This window comes from Lutra lutra, chromosome 4 (assembly GCF_902655055.1).
Source record: "Lutra lutra chromosome 4, mLutLut1.2, whole genome shotgun sequence".
NCBI classification, from domain to species: Eukaryota; Metazoa; Chordata; class Mammalia; order Carnivora; family Mustelidae; genus Lutra; species Lutra lutra.
The window spans coordinates 133,716,691-133,739,716 of record NC_062281.1 but is presented as its reverse complement, the minus strand read 5'-3'; the positions used below and the strand labels follow the sequence as shown (position 1 = coordinate 133,739,716).

At 42.2% G+C, this 23,026-nt stretch overlaps 2 protein-coding genes across 7 annotated transcripts in view; both read left to right on the top strand.

The window, feature by feature from the left end:
* Positions 1 to 23,026, top strand: part of ST6GALNAC3 (ST6 N-acetylgalactosaminide alpha-2,6-sialyltransferase 3) — a 532,681-nt gene that overhangs the window by 85,738 nt on the left and 423,917 nt on the right. The window lies entirely within an intron of this gene.
* On the top strand, positions 1,247 to 2,262 carry LOC125097594 (nuclear ubiquitous casein and cyclin-dependent kinase substrate 1-like). Its single transcript, XM_047725384.1, has one exon. It carries the CDS (start codon positions 1,322 to 1,324, stop codon positions 2,153 to 2,155), a length of 834 nt encoding a protein of 277 aa, XP_047581340.1. The 5' UTR covers positions 1,247 to 1,321; the 3' UTR covers positions 2,156 to 2,262.

The following is a 23,026-nucleotide window of genomic DNA, read 5'->3' as shown; positions in this document are numbered from 1 at the left end:
TTCTGAGTTAATTTTTGTGAGCAAGGTAAGGTCTGTGTTTAGCTGCTGCTGCTGCTTCTTCTTCCTCTTCTTCTTCTTCTTCTTTTTTTTTTTTTTTTTTGCATTTGGAGATACAATTATTCCAGCACCATTTGTTGAAAAGACTGTCCTTTCCCCATTGAATTCTATGTTCCTTTGTCAAAGATCACTTGAGTCAATCTGTGTGGCTCTGTTTCTGGACTCTCTATTCTGTTCCATTGATCTAATGTCTATTCTTCATCAATATTGTGCTGTTTTAGTTACTGTAGTTTATTGTACGTTTTGAAATCAGTTAGTAGGATTCCTCTAACTTGTGGTTCTTCAGTACTGTGTCTTCTCTTCTAGATCTTTTGCTTACTCATGGTTTTAAAGGCCTTACATATATTACTTCACTTAATCCTCATCGTGGCCCCCAAAGAGGCCCAAAGAAGTTGAGCAACCTGTTCAGAGTCACACAGCTAATACATGGAGGAGGTGGGATTGAAGGCTTGGTGGGGTGGCTCCACCCAGCCGATGGTCACTGAAGGTAACGCAGAAGGAATCCTTATTTATTTTTGACAACTTAGTGAAAATATTCATGAAGCCATTTCCTGGATCCATTTTGTTGGAAAATAGGCCATGGGGAGTCTCAGAGTTCTTGCTTTAATATCAGAGACTTGGTTGGACACCTGGCTTCATCAGTTAAAAGCCACAGGACCTTGGGCAAACCTGAGTTCTAAAACCAGAGTCTTCACTTACGAGATCAGAACACAGTAGATCCCTGTAGGAATGTCTTGCTGGCTGACTCAATAACTCCCCGCTCTCACTAATGGTGTGCTATCTGTGCAGCGTGGTTCTGCTTCCCGGCCATGATGACTGGTTGAGTCAGGCCAGTTAGCTTCTCTAGGCTAGAAATTTGAAATGCAGAGGGAGGGGCCCTCGGTGTTGAGGCACCATTGTGCCTACAGTCTGGAGAGCAGGTACATCAGCTGTGGCTGCTGCGATTTCTGGGGTTGCCCCTGGTCCCCACCCAGCCTGGCCTGGATGCTTAGGGATTGATTAGTTCTTTGAAGGACTCCAGTATCTTAAAAAAACAAAAACAGGCTGGTTTGATTCATCCATTTTGAAGAGACGGGGAAGCGGGGGGCTCGTCTGATTAAGGGGCCCTGAACCAAGAAGCAGCGGAGTTTGAGAAGCCTGCAGCTCGAGGTTCGGCGGCAGCGGCCCCATCGGCCAAAGTTGGAGGGGGTGGGGCACCGAGCGCGCGGGGTTGGGGGGGTCCTGGTCTTTGGCTTCTCGACTCGGTCCTGTTTCGACAGCGAACATGTCTCGGCCTGTCAGAAATAGGAAGGTCGTTGATTATTCACAGTTTCAGGAATCTGATGATGCTGATGAAGATTATGGAAGAGATTCAGGCCCTCCAGCTAAGAAAATTCGGTCATCTCCCCGAGAAGCTAAAAATAAGAGGCGATCTGGAAAGAATTCACAGGAGGATAGTGAGGACTCCGAAGAAAAAGATGTGAAAACCAAGAAGGACGATTCTCACTCAGCAGAGGACAGCGAAGATGAAAAAGAAGATCATAAAAATGTACGTCAGCAACGGCAGGCAGCCTCTAAAGCAGCTTCCAAGCAGAGAGAAATGCTCATGGAAGATGTAGGCAGCGAAGAAGAACAAGAGGAAGAGGACGAGACGCCATTCCAGGAGAAAGATTCCGGCAGTGATGAAGATTTCCTAATGGAAGATGATGATGATAGTGACTATGGCAGTTCAAAAAAGAAAAACAAAAAGATGGTCAAGAAGTCCAAACCTGAGAGAAAAGAAAAGAAAATGCCCAAACCCCGGCTAAAGGCCACAGTGACGCCAAGCCCTGTGAAAGGCAAAGGGAAGGTGGGGCGCCCCACAGCTTCAAAGGCATCAAAGGAAAAGACTCCTTCTCCCAGAGAAGAAGATGAGGAACCAGAGAGCCCTCCAGAGAAGAAGCCCTCGGCAAGCCCTCCACCTGAGAAATCAGGGGACGAAGGGTCCGAAGATGAAGCCCAGTCTGGGGAGGATTTAAAAAGTGATGATGGTTTGGGGAGAGATTTTATTAAAAAAAAAAGAGAAAAAAAAAAGAAAAAAGAAAAAAGGGGGAAAAAAAAGAAAACCTACTTAAGATAGAACATGGTTTTGGCTATGGCTTGACTCATGGGCTTTCAGTGCTTTTTTCCTTTTCTTGAAAATAACATTCTCTCTCTCTTTTTTTAAGAAAACCATTATAAGTTTAATTTACAAAAAAAAAAAACCCATTCCCCACTTCTTCTCTGTCTTCTCCTTATTAAAACAAAACAAAGCAAAACAAAACAACAACTTAAGCCAGGCAGAACCAGCCCTTCTTGCTTACCTTAATTACTGTTGGAATAATAGTAGCTCTGGCATTGTTTGTAAGGATTAAATAAGATAATGTACAAAGCACTTAGCACAGTGCCTGTCAGTAAGTAAGTACCTGGTAATTAGTAGCTTTTACTATTATCTAGTAAGAGATGCTGATATTTACCTAGTGCTTCATACTATAAACTATACACTCTTCTGTTACCTGCTTATTCTCCTTAACGACTGGGTGGAAACTGTGTCCACACTTTTGGGTTGAGGAAATTGGGCGATGTTTATGACTTTGCCCAAGATCACGCAGCTGTTGAGTGGCTGAGTCGGGAACCCTGGTGAGGCCCTTTGCTGGCAAACCCAGAGGGCCACCCCTGTTTCAGGCTCCTGCCTGGTCTGAGCAGAGATGAGTGATGACAGAGAGGGGAGACAGTTTCTTTTTCCAGTTTTTAGGGAACGAGTGTGGCGATAGGAAAGTACAGACACTTTCCAGAGGCTGGAGAGCAGAATAGTCCAAGTTGAAAGTGGTGTCTCTTTCTGTAGTTAGGGTGAGTTAGGTTGGGGAATTTAGGCCTGGTGTTCTTTTCTGAACTGCCTTCTGAGGCATGAGTGGTGCCTGGAGTCAGGCACTGTTTCTGGCAGTTTCTGGCTTCCCCCATCTATAGCTTTCCACATGTATTGAACACCCCATTTTTATTAGTGCCTTCAATGTACCAGACATCGTGCTATGGGCAGAGATGAAGGGATACATGAAACCCGTGAAGTGTCTATATTCTCAGAGCTTATAATATGTCAGAGAAAGCACAGATAGGGAAACTGAGGCACAGCGATGTGAAGTCACTTGCCCGAGGTTCTACAGACAGGAGGAGTCAGGTTCCAGAGCCTGTCCTGTTAATCATGGCACTAAACAGCTTCTCAAGAAGGTCTGAGTATGGAGTTCCTTCTGGGATAGTTGATGAGAATTCTAGAGCAGGTGTTCTCCGAACCAGCTGTTAAAGAATGAATAGGAATTTATAGGTGGCTGGAAGGGAAAGAGTATTTCTAGTAAAGGAAACAACGTGAGTGTAAAGCACAGATGGACGAGAGTATGTAATGTGTTTCGGGAATGACGAATAATCCCAGGGATTAGAGGTGGCAAAGAATGGCTGGTGACTAAACTCAAAGGTTAATCCTATTCTAGTAGGCAATGGAGACCATAGTAGGCAGAGATTCTGAGCTGAGGAGTGGCTGTTTAGCTATGTCTCGAAATGATTCCTCTGGTAGCCGTGTGAGGCTGTTTGGGTATGTGTCAGAATAACTTGAAGCCAGGGGATCTGTGAAGGCTCTCCAGTGGTCTGCGTGAGACTCTGCGTCAGCCTCTGAATGACACAATGGACGTGCCTGCTCTTCGCAGTTCCGGGAGGCTGTGCCTTGCGGAATGAAGAAAGAGCTGTCATTAGAGGTTCATTCGATTCCCATGGGGAAACACCCACCCTATTGCTCTTTAATACTACTCCACAACGCAGCCAGTCTGTGAGCTGTTTATTACCCTTTGGGCCAAGATGAGGGGCTTGCATCGCAGTGTGAACCAATACGCTGCTTCCTTCATTGATAAAGTCTCGGTGGACACAGAAGTGCACCTGAGGTCAACCGGAGCAAGCAACGTGCTGTGTATATCTAGTGTGAGCTCCCAACTCCTTGCAGCCTCATAACAATGTGTGGAACTTCACCAGTTCACAACCACAGTTAGAGCAGTATTGCTCTAAGATCGATTTTCTTTGTTACAGGTAGGCTCTACACTTTCCATATCGTTTTTCTCTATGGCCAAACCTTGTATGCAGACAACGTGTCTTCAGCATTTTAAGTGGCAAGCCACTGGTATCCAGGACTCCTCTTTTCCTTTGTATTTTGGAACCTCACATGACTACTTCACCTTGACCATTTAATTGATCACTTTCCATAAGCATGAACTAGTGACCTGTTCCTCCAACAATACCTCTAGTATTGTTAAGAGTTAGTTGTTTTTCAGACTTCAGGCTGTCTTCAACCTCCAGTGCTCAGGTCACAGTGGCTTCTCCAAGGTTCTCAGAAGTTATAGAGCTCTAGAGAGGCGATGGAAGTAGATCCCCTGGCTTCAAGTTATTCTTCAAGTGCACAGCATAAACTGAATCAAAACTTAGCGATGATGTCATGAAAGGCATTCAAATACTGGGAACACGTCTGAGCCAACAGACCTTTTATATTCTTTGCAACCCTGAATGGTTTTTTTTTTTTTTTTTTTTTTTTTTTTTATTTTATTTGACCACAGTCATACAGCTAGGAGCAGCAGAGTGTGGCCAGCACCTAGGTCTCCTGACCCTCTAGCACACTATTGTCCTACTAGCTTTCCAGACACCCTGCCTCGGTCCTTCCCCAAGAGCTGCTGTACAAATGACAGGCTCCCCAGGGGCTCAAACAGATGCCGTGGGTCTTCATTTAATGGTGGGACCTTTGGAGGTTTTTCTCTCTGCTAATGACCACAACAGAAAAAGGCTTTACATAGTGTATTGAGATCTAAATTTATATAGCAGATGGGCTGACATTGATGTTCTAAAGTGCATGTTGGGGAAGATAATTCCCAGTCTCCCGAGGAAAGAGGTGTCAAATTCAATTTTACTGAGGAACTGATCCGTAATTTGGCTCTTCCAGCTCTGGCTTGCCCTAGCAATGAGCCACATAATTTGCCTTGAAGGGCCACCCCTTGATTTGGACACTCTGTACAGATGCCGATTTAACATGGTGCCTAATGCTGAGTCTGTGAATTTCTGTTGGTTTGCCTTTGCTAAGTGCTGTTTCATTATGACAGTGTCCATTAGTGTTTCAGTTACATTTTCAGCCTTTTGTCAAAACCCCCTAAATAAAGATCAGAGTTGGTCAGAAGAAGTTATTGGAAATTGACATTTATCAATGTCAGTCAGCCAAAGACAGTTGGCACTGAGCTCAGGGAACAGGGTCAGGAAATCCACCCCCCCCCCCAAAATGCATGCTCCCAAATCCTCTAAATTTACCCTTGTGGGTCCATTGTTGTCTAAACTTCCAGCTCACAACGTTGGCTTTTCTGCTTGCCAGCTGTGGGGTGGGTACATTACTTAACCTGCCTGAATTTGTTTTTCCATTGTAAAAATAATAAATCCAAACCTATCGGGTCATTGTGAGACTAAATAAGATAACCCCTGTCTGAGGTGCCCAGCTCACCGCTTGTCATATGGCAGGTCCTCAATGCACGTTTAGTTTTGTTAGGTCCGTTATTAAATGAAACGAGACTGAGACAAAGTGAAAGTTATTTAAAGCTTTATTTTATGCCAAGCATTAGAAGTCAGACTGACCGGCCAGGGCCGTCTCCGAAGAGAGCGACCACCCCCAGCTTAACAGGCTCAAGAACTGACTGACTGACCGGTCAGGGCTGCCTCCGAAGAGTGCGACCCCTCCCCATCTCACAGACTACCTTTTGTAGAGCAAAAGCCTGACCACACATAGGTGGCCAATGAGATTGTAACACACAGAGAAAGTTGCATAGTCATGTTAGGTCACACGCAGGTGGCCAATTGAATTACAATTTACCCTATAGTAGCTGTTTGAACTAACCTATTATTCTGGTCAGAAGTGACGCTCAAGTTTGGTGCCCAAAAGGCAGAGTTTACATTCTTTGGTGGTTAGGGAGACAGTATGTGTACTTTTATTGATTGGATGTTTCCACCTGGCCTGACTCGTCCTTGTATTCTGGGCTCTATTATCAGGAACGAGCCGACTACATTTTACTGGTTTTCCAGACTTGTTTCTAAGTATGTTTTTCTGTGGGGGGAGAGTCAATTTAAGTTTACTGCACAAACAACAAAATGGCTATTTACCCAAGATGGAGTCGCTCTGGCTAAATAGGTCCTTACAGTTTCAATCTATTCTGTATGCGTCGTGCATTGTAACAAATAATCCTCTCTGTCCCATGCAATGCCATTGTGTTCCTGCATCCATGCCTTTGCTTTTGAGCAGGTGGAGGGTATGGCCTAATGGTTAACAACATGCCTTTGGGGTCGGGCACATCTGGCTGGAGTTTGACTTCTCTGTTGTGAGACATAGGTTAAGTTAATCGATCTCTGCAAGCCTCACCATCTCCTTTTGGTAACATGGGAGAAATTACAGTCCCTACCTTACAATGTAGCAGTGGAACTTAAATGACATAATGCTGGTGAGTGCTCCTTCAAGATAACGATGAGTCAGGGTATGGAGCTCCTATAACGTGTTAGTCCCGGAGGCAGAGCAGTAAGCGCCCTCCAAGTTCCTGCTGCCACAGAATGATCAGGTCTAATGGATGTTTAACTGTAACACTTACAACAAACTTTTTTTTTTTTTTAATTTATTTGACAGAGAGAGACAGCAAGAGAGGGATCAGAAGCAGGGGGAGTGGGAGAGGGAGAAGCAGGCTTCCTGCTGAGGAGGGAACCCAATGCGGGGTTCAAATCCACCTGAGCTGAAGGCAGATGCTTAACAACTGAGGCACCCAGGCGGCTCACAAGTTTTTGGTTTGAAGCAAATAATTACAGGGATGCAAAGCATTTAAGGGAGGGAGTGCTGTAGGAACACTCCAGGGAACCCAGCGGGGTCTAAGGATCCCTTAATACTTCACAGAGGATGCGGCACCCAAGGTCAGTGTGACGGACAAAGATAAGGTAACCAGGTCCAGAGCAGGGAAAGGCAGGTCCAGGCAGGTGGAATAGCGTGTGTTTAACCTCAGAGGCAGGAGAGCAGGTGGCATGTTTTGAAGAGCTGAGAGAAGTGCTGCATGGAAGTTGTTATTCTAGATTCCCTCTCAGGTGATGGAATCCGAACTCAAAATTGGGGTCTCCTTTCCCTCCCTCCTTCTTGGTTTCTTTCACTAGCTCTGAGCTGTTTCCATGCCGAAGACATACAGCATTGTAGTTGGTGCTGCAATATTTTGACATTTTAAGATATGCTTTTAAGAAACCACTCCTGGGGCGCCTGGGTGCTCAGTGGGTTAAGCCTCTGCCTTCAGCTCAGGTCATGATCTCAGGGTCCTGGGATCGAGCCCCGCATTGGGCTCTCTGCTCAGCAGGGAGCCTGCTTCCCTTCCCCTCTCTCTGCCTGCTTCTCTGCCTCCTTGTGATCTCTCTTTGTCAAATAAATAAATAAATAATCTTAAAAAAAAGAAAAGAAAAGAAACTACTCCTAAAGTTAATGTATCTTTCTTGAATCATCAAAAGAGATGATTGAAAATTCCAAGAGGGAAGAGCCCTGATTTCACATTATTTGGGTCTCCTGAGGGCTGAGCAAAATGCTGAGTCTGTAGTAATCAACAAATATGTAATGCTGAATGTTGGAAATAAATCATCTAGCTAAAAATTATCATGTACCCCAGGCCATGTGTTAGAGTTGGGAGAATGTGCATTATGGATCCAAATGGGGGTTGAACCCTGACTTTGCCATTTCCTATGTGTGTGATTATACAAAGACAATGCACTCTTCTCGAGCCTCAGTTTCCTTGAATTAAAAATGAAGTTACTGCTGTAGTTGATTGACCGTAAAATTCCTTGATTTTTCTTCACATTTTAACATTTCCAAAACTTAGATGTTTCTTACAATGAACATGTGACTGTTAAATTGGCAGTGTTTTTTTGTTGTTGTTGTTGTTTGTTTGTTTGTTTTGATTATATAAAATAGTGGTGTGTCTTATATTCAGTTAGCATTTTAAGATTTGCTGAAATACAGTAGCTTTTGCTTTTTAGGATTGTTGTGAAAATTTGAGATAATGTACACAATTTATCTGGTATTTACCCAATTTGTCATAACAGCTAAAAGGTAGCTGCACACTATATTCTAGTCCCATGACCCAGTACCAGCTTTGCAAGCTGCCACAGTTAAAAACGGTTATGGCCCATGCTTAGTAAAGCACAGTGAAGTTCAAAGCCATGCACCTTTAACTTTAATTCCTCCAAATGTATTTTGCCCATTTTGACATTGGTAAGTTTCATGGCGGAACACTCAAGATGATGAGGACTTTGAGGAAACCCTCCTTCCTCTCCACGTAGCCACACTTACTCTCCTACCCAGGTTCTGAATGAATTGAGAAATTAGATGAAAGAACCAGTAGAGGGAGAACCAAAATTTCACTAGCTCTAGGTTGGAGTATGGGACTTACATATATGCATGAACGGGCTCCCTGATACTGTGCCCGGAATTAACTGCGGCAGTCCCACGTGCACCTGTAGGGGAAGGTGTGGAGGAGCATCAGAGGCCTAGTGCTCTGGGGGCAGTTCATGCCATGGAAAGAGGGGAGGAGGAAGGAGCTGGAGCACATAGGAGGCTCACCAATCAGATAGGTCATCTACACCAGGAGAGGAACTCCAGCAATGCCCCACTGAACCAAAGGAAAGTTTCAGAGTGGGGCAACACCTTGCATAGAGTAGGTCTTTATTTTTATTTGTTTTTAAGATTTTATTTATTTATTTGATGGAGAGAGAGAGCAAGCACAAGTAGGGGGAGAGGAAGAGGAAAAAGGAGAAGGAGGCTCCCCGCTCATTAGGGAACCCGATGCAGGACTTGATCCCAGGACCCTAGGATCATGACCTGAGCCAACGGCAGTCACTTAAATGACTGAACCACCCAGGCATCCCTGCATAGAGTAGGTTTTTAAAAGACGGTAACTGTTAAAGAAAAGCATGACAGCTTAACAGACATTGGCATGATCCCAAAGTTTGAAAATATTCCATTATTTGTTATACATACCCCTTAAGTAGACATTTGAAAGCATTTTTATGTTTATCTAGGATGTCTGAGCATTGGTTCCAGTTAGATTTTCTTAGTTCAGCCATCACTTAACTTGGCCAGTTATGCAATTCAGAAATTGGATGAATTTAAAAGAATTAATATGTCAGCAATTTTTACATACCATATTCAAATTGTATAGTTACCTCAAGTCCTTAATAAAAGTATGGCAAATTTAGGAATTGCTGTCATAATCTTCAAGAATAGGGATAAATAAATAAGAAAGGAGAAAGGATGCTCTTAATTAATGCTGAGGCTGAATCATAATGAGAGGAATATGTGTGATTGAAAAATGTGGGCATCTATCTCCAAGCTTTTGTTTTTTATTTTTTTTTTCATTTTAATGCAGATAGTACTAATAAACTGTGCTGCTTGAGTGAGGAGACAAAAATGTTTATGAAGACATTATTTCCAAGGTCTGCATAAACCCAGGATTCTGCAGAGCCTGGTTCATTGCTGGCCTGTTTATCTCACTGGTTAGGGATCTGTCTTGGGAAGAGAGATTCATCCGTGGTGCTGAGAAAAAGCCACGAGTGTGGTTTGCACTGTACACGGTTTAGCTTTGTTTGTGTATCACACAAGCTAGTTTAGTTTACAAATGGAGCTTCGATACACTCAGGACTACGAATAAGTGTTGGGGGGTGGTCTGGTAAAAGGCAGACAAACCACAGTAGTTCATTTCCTTTTGTTGATCCCAGCACAAAACATTGCTGTTACATCTTAGAAATTAAAATGCTAGATTCACAGAATAGGCGGGCGCAATCTGGAAAGATGTTATCATGGTCTCTCAGGAGTAAATAATATGAATTTTTAAACATTCCTCAGGAATAATTTACATGATTTCAAGTGTTCTAAAGCATCAGGATATACAGTATTTCTTATAGTAGAGGGAAAACATATTTTGGGAAAAGTATAAAGGTAGAATTGCTTATTGGTAGGAATGTTTTTTTTAAGGATTAAATATTTACTTTATTTGTTCTTCACCCAACAGGTGTTCACTGAGGTTAATGTATGTGTGCATTTGGGGGAGAGTGTTATTCCAAATGTTAATATCACGTAGAGACAGTCTATAATCTCCCACTTACAGACTCTCCATACTTAAAACCAGCAACTTCTTTCTCCTATCCCCCTTGCCATTTTTCTGCTGGAGCTATTGATGTTGTTGCTTTCAGTATTCTGCATTAAATTAAAAAAATAACCTTTCCTCAGGACACCTGGGTGGCTCAGTCGGTTAAGCATCTGATTCTTTGTTTTTATCTCAGGGTCCTGGGATCGAGCCCTGTGCTCAGCAGGGAATCTGCTTGAGATTCTCTCCTTCTGCTACTTCCCCAACTCACCTCGCTCTCTCTTTCTCAATTAAATAAATCATTTTTAAAATAAAATAAAATAAACAACCTTTCCTAAGTAATTATAGAATGTTCTACTTAATTTTATGATTAATACAAAAAATCCTAAAAATTGTAGGAGTGCCTGGGTGGCTCAGTTGTTAAGCGTCTGCCTTTGGCTTGGGTCACGGTCCCAGGGTCCTGGGATCGAGCCCTGCATCAGGCTCCCCTGCTCAGCAGGAAGCCTGCTTCTCCCTCTTCCACTCCCCCTGCTTCTGTTCCCTCTCTCACTGTATTTCTCTCTGTCAAATAAATAAATAAAATCTTAAAAAAAAAAAAAGAAATCCTAAAAATTGTAGACAAACACAAAGGAAAAGTTACCACTGTTTGCATTTTAGTGAATGTCTTTCTAATATTTTACTTATTTTGTGTATGTATACATCTATAATAAAATTATATATAAATTATCTAAATGGAAATATAAATTATAAAATAGTAGTATAATAAATATGTGTGTTTTCTAGTCTATCCCTTCCTTTCACTTAGCATGAGGATTTTTCCCCATAGCAATAAATATGTTTCTATGATGAGCTACTTGATGGTATCCATGTATTACAGTGTATGGGAGTCCCATTATTTACATAGCAATCTGCTCTGGTCAGACATTCACATTAATCAGTAAATTACAGATTTTTGCTATTTTAAAAAGTGACATCTTAAACATCTTTGTACACATTCATCTTCTTGCACATCTTTGATTACTTCTTTTGTACAGTTCTCAGCGGTGTTTTCATTGGGTCAGTGTTATACTTTTTTTTTAAGACCTTGTATGTGTGTAGGCAAAGTGCCCTCTGGAGAGGCTGGACTCAGTTTACACTGCCTTGGGGTTTTGGGGGAGTTATTATTCTCTCACATCTTCTCATACTGGATAACTTCATTTTTTTAAAAAAACATGTTTAGCTCATCAGATGAGAATATGTTTTCTGTGGAGTTTCTTTGACTTTTTTTGAGGCACATAGTGCAAAGCTGTTGTTTTAGAGTAAAATGGAAAATAGGAAGGTTTATTTCATCCGTATACTAGTGTGATACATTTGCTTTGAATCCCTTGTGGTCAGCTTCCCTGAGAGATAGGACATTAGGGTTGCCCTGGCCAAGATGGGGACCCAGTTGGGAGACAAGTGAAATTAAGGTAGTTTGAGAATATCATGGTTCTTGTAAGAGAAGTGCCAGAAGATGGGAAGGAGGTACAGAAAAAAAGAAACAAAGATATTAAGGACTGTTTTTTTCCTTTAAAAATATTCCTCCAGGGGAGGCACCTGGGTGGCACAGTCAGTTAAGCCACTGACTCTTGATTTTGGCTCAAATTGTGATCTCAGGATTGTGAGACGGAGTGTCACGTTGGGCTCTGTGCTTAGCGTGGAGTCTGTTCTCTCCCTTCTCCCACTGACCCTTCTCCTGCGGTTTCCCTCTCTCTCTCTCAAGTAAATAAATCAGTCTTTAAAAATATTCCTCCAGGTCTATACTTTGCCATGAAACGAAGGAAGAAAATTTCTTTTTCCCCCATAATGCTGTATTACCCCTTGGCCACTTTTCTAGAACTCAGGGCAGACTGTCCTGTACTTTGGCTCTGGGTGGATGCAATCATTTTTGGGTGCTGTTTTTAAGAACAAAGACCCCAATCACGATTCTAGTATCTCTTCTCCAGAAAAAAAAATATTTTTTAGGTTACTAACTATGGGAACATAAGTTACTGGTCATTTGAAGAACTACTTATCCTTTTAGTTTTCCAATTTAAACATTAACCAAGGCAGTCTGAGCTTTGCCTTTTCTCTCTTGGGTAGCTTGATTCCCCAATTATAAATAATGATTATTTAATGTCTGTTAATTCTGTCACAGTTTAGGGTGAATTCTAATTAGCCATCTCCCTAAGATATGTGGTTTGTGGCTTGAAAGCTTTCCTAATGTCTTCCCACCCTGGAACTAATGACTCAGAAACAAGAAGGACTGACACAGAGCTTTATCTTATGCTGGGGCTGCAGGGCTCCACACAGAGTCCATGCCCTCTTGGGTGTGCTACATGGTGACAAGTGCCCACCACCCAGCCGGTCTCTGTATTGTACCTGCCCCATGTAGCACTGGAAAGGCTTTTGCTCGGACTTCCCAGATGCTCATTTCCAAGCACTGTTATTTTTTTTGTTTTGTTTTGTTTTTTTTTCCCGAACGAGGTCCTATGTAGTCATTTTTCCTAGTGCTTTAAAGAAATTAGGATGTGGTTTTATGGGTAGTCATTTCCCAGATTCTTGTGAGAAGAGCTCTGATCCTAATGAATGATGTAAATGGATTCAGAGAGAGTAAAGGAAGAGGTCTGCGACTTTCAGTTCAGGTTAGGCTAATAGCATTGAGTCCTAGACTGTCTGGGCTGTTAGAATAATGTACTAGCGATGGGATGGCTTATAGACAACCGGAATTTATTTCTCAGTTCTGGAGGTGGGAAGTTTGAGATCAGAGTACCAGTGTGCTTAGGTTGTGGTGAGAATCCTCTTCCAATCTACAGCTTGCGGATTTCATGTTTTCTCCTCACCAGCTAGAAAGAAGGTGAGTTATCTCTTTGACCACTTCTTAGAAGGCCATTAATCCAATCCAAGGGCTCTACCATCACAGTAAGGATTAGAGGAGATTTCCACACAGGAGTTTTTGGAGGACACAAACATTCAGTCCATAACACCCATCAGCACTGGCATACGGATATTCGATTACTAAACATGACTTTCTGGAACAAAATGGCAGCTCTTTCCTGCGCATAATGTGTAAACTGGGCTTAAGTGTGATTTAAATCATGAAGAAAGAGAGCTCTAGTTTTACCCTATGTTAGAATGAAACATCAGATGATGTTTAAAGAATGGGGAAGTTCTGTTTAGAAAATTCCGTTTACAATTTTCTGATTAAGAGGTGAATACAGGGGCGCCTGGGTGGCTCAGTGGGTTAAGCCGCTGCCTTCGGCTCAGGTCATGATCTCAGGGTCCTGGGATCGAGGCCCCCACATCGGGCTCTCTGCTCAGCAGGGAGCCTGCTTCCCTCTCTCTCTCTCTCTCTCTCTGCCTGCCTCTCCGTCTACTTGTGATCTCTCTCTGTCGAATAAATAAATAAAATCTTAAAAAAAAAAAAGAGGTGAATACAGGGGGAATGGGAGTTGTTTAATGGGTACAGATTATCAGGTTTGCAAGATGAAAAGAATTCTGGAGGTGGGTGATGGTGATGTTGCATAATGTGAATGTATTTAACACTGAACTGTACAGTTAAAAACAAGATGGCAAATTTTATGTTTGGTGTATATTATCACAATGAAAATCAGAATTAAATAGGATTCTCTTTTAGAGAGCTCTTGATCCACATTTTGACTTCGTAAATATAGGAGATTAAATATAATTGTGTGTATCGTGACTGTTTGAGAGTCATTATTCTGCACGCAGTTCTCATTTACAGAACTAGAGAAGGCAGAATGTGTTTTGGACTCAGGACATGTTTGAGAAGGAGCTGATTTCTTTATATGGCTGTGCCTTCCTGTGATTTGCATTCTGCCCCTAAATGTGCAGGGAGAAAAATAATTGGGATCCCAATTAATTGGGTTCTAATTTATCTGTGTCTTAGGTTCTATATTAAAAGATCAGCTACCTGAGGTTGTGTTTAATGGTAACCGATTTTTGTCTGTAAATGCGCAGGAGGAAACGAGAATATGGGCATCTTTCTTCCCGTTATAGCTTCTCCTCGACCATTCTGCTTTGTGTTCTTGAGACTCTGTAAATTTTTTTGAAGGTCAGCTATGGTGCAAAGGAGAATTAATATTGAAATGCATTTAATAAATAAGCTGTCAGATGATTCCCTAAGATACCGTAGCAGCTGAAATTCTTCTTTCCTTTTTCTTTCAGATCACTGCGTGCAGAGGGAATGATGTTAATATAGAGTCTCTGTTGGCGTCTCCTAACAGGCCTTCAGTAATCATTTCTATCCCAGAGTTGTCCACCGATTTCATCACTCTTGAGTGATAGAGCAGTGTGCTCACAGAATAGGGTCCTTCCCTGTGAAGGAGGGAACAGGAATAGTCATCTACCTGTGTAACAGTAGGAGAATAAAATGAAAATGACAGATTCAGCTGACAAGGCTTGCACATGCTGACCCTGGACTCCTGGCAGTTGGAGTGGGATTTTGGTCTTTGTTTGAATTGTTGTGATTATTGAACGTTAAACCTGTGGCATGTCATGAGGCCATGATTTTGAACTCTGTGCCCTTCCTAGGCTCTGCCTCAGGGCACAAATGCAGGAAGATTAAACAGTAATTAAAGTGTCCGGAGCAACCACACAGGAGAATATAGTGTGTAAAGAAGCAGAAAAATATCTGGCCCTCTCACTAGGGAAAGTCATTTTGGAAAGAAAGGTCTCATATTGGACTTTGGAGATGGACGTAATAGGGCTCCCCTAGACCCAAGAGCATGAATAATTTCTTGGGCAAGTATTCTGGCTTTGATTCCTTGAAAAGAAATTAGAAAGACTGACTGAATGTGGGGCAAACTCAGGGGCCCCAATGGTATGGAGAGAAAGTACACAAGACTGTGATCAAGTTAGAAGTTGTAACTGTCTTTGATGTTTATTGAGAAACCATGGGTCACTGAGGGCAGGGCTTGTTCCAAAGCTCACTGTATGCCTCTCTTTGTTGTAGATTCCAATTCAGCATATCTGATGTGGGCCTCAGAAGCTGTATTTCTAAAAGATTTCCTGGTGGACAGCTTGGTTTGAAAACTAGTGGTCTAGGTCAATAGTTTTAATTAAGATGAGAGACAGGGTGGGATAGAGGGAAATTGACAAGAAAAAGGGAAGATGTTTTGGAATCCTTTGTTCAAATATCTGAGGGAGAGGAGTATGCAAATTCATTCAAAGTAGAACTGCGCTGGCTGAATTGGAGGCAGCCTGGTTTTAGGTTCCCAGGGCCATACCAAGGAAGACCAGACTGAGCACTGCAAACCCCCACTCACTGGTTTTGTGCGGATGTCATAGCCCTCTTCCCTGTTGCCATTGCCACCGTCAGCCTCTCTGGGCTGTTTCATCCCTGTGCGCCATCGTTTCGAGCTCTGATTTTGCCCCTTCAGCTATCTCTTCTGGTTCTGCTCTCCTTTTTCTGCCTTGGCTCAGTGGATTCGCAGGTTTGCCTTCAGCATGACACCTGTCTGCTTCCCCATGGTACTAGAACCTCCACTTTCCATGCCTGCTGGACAGGACTGGACACTCGGGGTGAGTCTGAATGGAATTCCAAACTCACTTGGTTAATGGCGATTTCAAGAGACCATGGGCTTTAACATCTGATAGATTTTCTATAGGCTTCTTCTCAGTGAATATCCCCTTGTCCTTCCATTTGCTAGGGTCAAAATTCTTGGAGTCATTCTTAACTCCTTTCTATCTTTCGCATTCCCCATTTAAATAGTGAAACTTTTCAAATGTACTCAGAAGCCGTCTCTTCTCACCATCCCTATGGTTCACATCTGGTCTGAGCCACCATCACCTGTTGTCTGGATTATTGCTACAATCTCCTACCTGGTCTCCTAGCTTTTCCCCTTGTTCCTTGAGTCTTCTAACACAAAAATATAACTCAAGTCCCTTCCTTCTTTGCTCAGATTTTTCTTTCGGAGTCAAAGCCAAACACTGCAAAGTGTGTTTTCCCCCTCTCATCTCTCTGACCTCACCTCCTCTCAGACTCATGTGCCCCGTGATTACTTCCCCTCTGGCCATAATTTCCTCCTTGCTCTCTCTCATTTGGTCAAACACGCTCCTGCCCCTGGGCAACTGCCCTTGTTTCCCCCGCTGGAAGCATTTTTAAAAAAATTTTTTATTTCTTTATTTTAGAGAGATCCCGAGTGCGTGGGCGGGTTTGCGTGGGTTTGCGCACGCGCATGCGTGTGCCACAGGGTGGGGCAGGGCAGTCGGAAAGGGAAGGAAGCCGAGTCCCCGCTCCCGGTGATCCCGCAACCCTGAGACCACGACCTGAACCGAAATCAAGAGCCCACCGCTCAACCCGCAGAGCCCTCCGGCCGCCAGCCCCGCCAAGCGTATTTTTTATGAGGTATGTGTATGGTTCCCTCACTTTTCTTCAAGTCTGACCAATTTTTGAGAGAACCTTATATTTTAAATTACTTTCTTATTAGAGAGTCTATTCTGGACCAGTGTGTATACAAACGGAGCCCCTCCATTCATTTTAGAGTGTTTTACTCTTATTCCAGCTTTATTTTTTGTCATAGCACATTTTATCACCTGGCATTCTGTTTATCTTGTTTATTGTTTTTCAAGGGGTAATACATACCCTGATGCAGGCTCTGTGAGGGCAGGACCCATGTGATGTCCACTGAGATCCCTGGTAGCTGGAGTAGTGCCCAGCACGTAGTAGGTATTCAGGAAGTATTTATTGGATGAATGTATTGGTGGTACTCATGTATTATTAGTAGACCAGGATTTTCAGCTTAGCTTTGTCGGTTACTTGTTGGTGACATTCAGCTTGTTACTTCTTGGGGTCCGAGTTTTGTCTTTAAAAAAAAAATGCAACTTTTAATTGCATCCTATTTCATTGGATTCTTTTGCAGAACAGTGAATGCTTGTTTCTCAAGGAAAGTGTTAGATCCAATTAGCACTAAAAATATAATAGCTGTTATTACTATTGTTAATGTTTTTTTTTTTTTAAGATTTTATTTATTTATTTGTCAGAGAGAGGGAGAGAGAGCGAGCACAGGCAGACAGAATGGCAGGCAGAGGCAGAGGGAGAAGCAGGCTCCCTGCCGAGCAAGGAGCCCGATGCGGGACTCCATCCCAGGACGCTGGGATCATGACCTGAGCCGAAGGCAGCTGCTTAACCAACTGAGCCACCCAGGCGTCCCGTTAATGTTTTTTTTTAAGATTCTGTTTCATTATTTGAAAGAGAGACCGAGACAGAGCATGAGCAAGGGCAAGGGCGTGGAGGTAGAGGGAGAAGGAGAAGCAGAGCAGAAAGCCCGATGTGGGGCTCATCCCAGAACTCTGACTTCATGCCCTGAGTGGAAGGCAGACGGTTAACCTACTGAGCCACCCAGGTGCTCCTGTTGTTAGTATTGATTGAGCTTTGATTTAAGATAATTTATTCAGGTATGGGTTGGATTTCAATGGCAGGAGAATCCATTTCAGGAGACATCCAGACAGGATGTCTCTCATCCTGTATGACTTTTCTAGAAAGGAAGTTTTGGTGGTTTCTCTTCTCCTAAAAGAGTATGGTCTACCTGCTGATGGCTCCTCGATTTTTGCTTGAATGACCTTTATATAAGTAAGGACTTCCACAGTGTAAATTTTCCCACATGAAATCAACTACAAAAGGGAGAGTGTTCTGTTTTTTCAATTACATAGGGTTTGTGAAGATTCATTCCTTGTCTTCTTATACTTAATCAACATGCAATATTTTATGTGACTTTATCATCCACTTGTTAAGGAGGTAATATCCATGGGAGACAGCTTTTTAAAATTTTTTTAAACATTAACCAAAAAAGAATGTGGTTAGTGCTCAATTCTGTGAAGAACACTCATGTAGATAGTTTGCGTATTAACCAGGTTTGGTGTCATCCACATAGTTATAATGTTAATAATTGCTAGCTATTAATATTGTAAATTTAGTTCAAATATTATAAATGTCTCTTCTTCCAAGACTGAATGTTAAGATTAGAATTTAGATTTTAGTACAAGTATGTATAAATCATTTCAAACAGAAAAAAAATGAATGCAAATCAGAGACCAGCTGGAGGCAGATTTGCATGATTATTTTAATGCTATGACAGGACACGAACACTTAGAAATTCGAATCAGCTTGTTTCTTCTACCTGCAAGAGTTCCTGAATCTCTTACGATGTGGTCAAGTATCATCCTGCGTTATCAGCAAATCCTACTGATAGAAATTTCAGAGTCCAGTATCAAGCTCACTGTATTTGTTTTCTCTGAATACTGGGTTTGAAGATTGAAATGGAATACGCATTTTCACTATGGTGAGCAATGCTTAGCACTCAAATTATTGGTGTTCCTTAGAATTGCTCCACGGTTTTCCAGTGATAAATCAAGCCATCTGATTATTGGCAATCATTTGTCCAATCAACACCCAACTATAGACTGCCCTCTGTGTACTGAGCAGCCACTTTTAAGAGAGAATAAAAAAGTAACAACCGCCATTTTCAAGAACAAGTCTAGACATAATCTTTTCTTGCAGCATGAAACTGGGATCTGGCTGATTGAATCCTGTTGCAGGATCATTTCTCATACATGTGCTAATGCTTTTAGTGCTATTCATAAAACTGTTCATAATGATGACTTCATAGGGGTTTCTTTCCTTTCTAGGGACATGATTATCTGCTTTTAGTTTTACCCTGTTGCACTTGGAGTGTGTGTGTGTGTGTGTGTGTGTGTGGGCACGCGTGCATGCATGTGTCTGTACCTATGTATATAATGCCCTCTGGCCTTTTTGGCAATTATTTTCATTTTGGTTACTCAAATGAATTGCTGATTAAACATAACCTTTACTGGTTATGTAGAATGGGAGGTGATTCTGATTTACAAGGATAACTAGGCAAGTATTTCTGAAAATTAATAAATAAGGTTATCACTCCACATAAACAAAGTCATTTTTTAGGAGCAGAATACTTGATATATTGCTTGATGTCAGTCTGGGATGGCATTTGAAGAGCATAAAGTTATAACATAGATTTTCATTTTAATGGGAGAGTTATAATACCCTCGTAATTTTTTTTTTAACTTCTCATTAGTTTTTACAACCTATGAATTACCTAAAACAACTTCAGTCATTTGAATTTTGACTTGCCACTTATTTTCCTATGAGCAAAATTGTCGTTTGAGAAATGGAGTCTGTATTTATGGGATTGGTGTCTAAGGCTCGACGTGCGGACTATTACAGAGTTTGCAGATGCTGCCATGTGTGATGTAGCTCTCCTGCCATCTATCTGGGGCTCTGTTCAATATATGATTATGGAGAAGAATAGAAAGGAATGACAATGAAGTAGCAGTTACTGTCAATCTTGTGGTAATATAATGAGGATTTAGGGGACTTTTCTGTACACTGGTTTAGCACTACTATTTTAGACTTGTCTGGGGAACATTTTGTACAATTTATTTTAAACTTATTTTTCCAGTTTGTTCCGTGGTATATTATTACATTATTACTGACTTTAAAAATGGTCAGCATCATAAGGCTTCCTGGCTTTAATGTCTTTTCTGTTGTTGTTGATTTCTATACTAAATTTCAGAAATGGTTTTTTTGGGGGGTAGGTAGAAAAAAACTATTTGTGTACATATATGTAATCGTATATATGTGTTCTATATATGTTTTGGGTGGGTGGAGATAAGTAATGACTATATGCACATATGCATGTTATTAAAACCTCAGTTCATTGTAAAATACATACATATACATCAACGTATGGTCATATGTATGCATTCATATAAAGTTACACATACAGGTGTGTATGTCTCCTCTTTTTCCTAGCCAGTTTTCCTCCCCCTCTCCACTCATTTCTGTATATATATATATTTTTTTATATGTTTATATATTTTTATTTATATACATTTTTATGTATATATTTTATACTTTTGTTTTATCCATCTCCATTTCTATATATATGTGTGTGTATGCATATATACATATATATATATTTACTTCAGCTCATTTCCAGTTATTAACTGTGTTATGTGGTCATCTCTTATATAAGCTAAAAGTGTCTCTACAGGAGTTTTTCTCTGAGAGAGTTGTCTCTGCTTCATGATAGATAAGTTAGCTTATCCAAGTCACCAAAACTGAGATAGGAAATATATGGCCAGCCCAGGGGCTCCTAGTTCTTCCAAGTTGGCCCAGGACTACAAGTGTGAGGTTGAGTGTTGACCCCTTGAGAATGGTCACTAAGAACAAAGCAACTCATGAGGGCCATCAGTGGGAGCTGGGGCTGTTTGGAACTTGCCTGGAAACCAGGGCTCGTTAGAGGAAGGTCTGTTTGGCTGATTAGGGAATGCTTTGTCACACAAAACAAATTGTGTTGGCCTGGGTAGGAGTCTCCTTTAGACATGGTTTTCAGCGGGGGGAGGGTTCTTAAGTACCAAACTGATCGTGATGAAAAGTTTTGCAGGTGTGGATTTTCTCCATTGTTCTGTTCATGTTCTCCAGTTGATCATGGCCCACCTCCTGTCCCCGATGAGGAGTAACAGTGATCATGATCATGATCTGAGAGCAGCGGGTTCCATTTCCTGACCATCGAGTGACCTCCTCTGTACTATGAAGACAGCTCGTCTTCTGGCCCTCACCATAGCCCCTTGAGCTGCATACTATCAATATCTGCACTTTATAGGATCAGGGAGGTAAAGTAACTGGTCACAGTCTAGTTAGTGGTAGAGCTGGCACTCAAATCTAGGACTGCATTGCTTCCTAACTCAAACCAGTATTCTGTGCTTCTGCTTCTCTTGATGCCGACTTTGAGTGCACTTCAAAACTACCTTCTTCCGGGGCGCCTGGGTGGCTCAATGGGTTAAGGCCTCTGCCTTTGGCTCAGGTCATGATCTCAGGGTCCTGGGATCAAGCCCCACATCGGGCTCTCTGCTCAGCAGGGAGCCTGCTTCCCTCTCTCTCTCTGCCTGCCTCTCTGCCTACTTGTGATCTCTCTCTCTGTGTCAAATAAATAAAACTAAAAACAAAAAACAAAAAAAAAACTACCTTCTTCCTGTGATCTCACAGGCACTGTGGCTGGCATTAAGGAGTCAGAGATGACTAAGGCATGGGCCTTCCATGAGAGAAACTCACACTGAAGTGAAGGAGACAGACACATAAGCCATTTTACAGTAGCTGCCCACCTCCCCACCTCCCCAAGCCATGGTTTTGTTTTCCATGGTTCAGTGACCCGCAGTCAACCAAGCAACTGGTCCTCCTTCTGACATAGCCTCAGAAGGTCAAAAGTAGCCTCAAGCTATGTCACAGTGCCTCCTCATTTACCTCACTTCATCTCATCACCGTCACAAGAAGGGTGAGTGCAGTACAGTAAAATATATTGAGAGAGAAAAACCACATTCACATAACTTCTATTACAGTATCTTGTCATAATTTTTCTGTTATTGTTGTTAATCTCTTATTGTGCCTAATTTATAGCTTCAGCTTTATCATAGGTGTGTACATACAGGAAAAACATATATATTTAGTTTTTGCTATAATCTGCAGTTTCAGGCATCTAGTGGGTGTCTTGGAATGGACTCCCTGTGGATAAGGGGGGCGGCTATACTACAACACAGTTAAGGGTCTCTGGAATGTAAGCTCCAGGAGAGGAGGGCTTTTGTCATTTTTGTTCTGAAGCATGTAAAACAAGTGATGCAACCATGGTAGGGACTCAATAAGTATTTGTTAAATGTGTGTATGAACATGTCATGGAATGAAGCATTTTTTGCCTTGTCCATGGTTTTCATTTGTACTTTCTTTTTTTTTTTTTTTTAAGATTTTATTTATTTATTTGACAGAGAAAGATCACAAGTAGACAGAGAGGCAGGCAGAGAGAGAGGGAGGGAAGCAGGCTCCCTGCTGAGCAGAGAGCCCGATGCGGGACTCGATCCCAGGACCCTGAGATCATGACCTGAGCCGAAGGCAGCGGCTTAACCCACTGAGCCACCCAGGCCAGGCGCCCCTCATTTGTACTTTCAATTCAGATTCTATTCCTGGCTCCTGATCCCTAGGTGGCTTTGCCCACAAGCTTCTGGAATGCCTTGCTGCTATTTGTACTCATTCCCCAAATGTTTTCTGGGATATATACTATGTTCCAGGTATTGCATTAACATTAGGGACATAAAGGTGGACAGACCGGGCATCGTCCCTGTCCTCATGGAGGAATACTCTTCTACTCAGACAATCTGGAGTCAGTTCAGCTCCTCATCCACACATGATCTATAGCCATATGCCATCCTTATGTCCTTAGCAGGTTTGATTCTTTAAGTATCTGAATGATAGAGAAGGCCTGCATACCCCAACTATGACATAACCAGATGCCACCCCTATGAGTTTCTCTGTAAAGACCTCCTGCTATATATTCTCATCCAAAATCTACTTTGTTCCTCTGGGATTGTCTGTGGTAGAGAGAAGCAGACACATCTCCAAGTAAACCTATTGACCATTGGGAAGAGAAAGGTCACTTACACGTATGCTACCTCCACTATGTGCCAGGCAATGTATTCGGGGGTGTGTGTGTGTGTGGTTTCTTCCTTCATTTAGTTTGCTTAGTAACCCAGAGAAGAAAGTGGTATTTTCTTTGTTTTGCAGAGGATACCCACTGAGGTTAGTGGGGTGTTCAAGCTCAGAGAACAAGGGAGCAGTAGAGCTGGAAATGAGGCTTGGTCTCCCTGTGAACCTGCTTGTTTGGGATTGGGGTGTATTCGCAAGAACATGAATAAGGGTCGCAGAGAGCTGGTGACTTGCCCGGTGGCGCCTGTTTCTATCGGTGCCCTGGAAATTGTACGTGGAT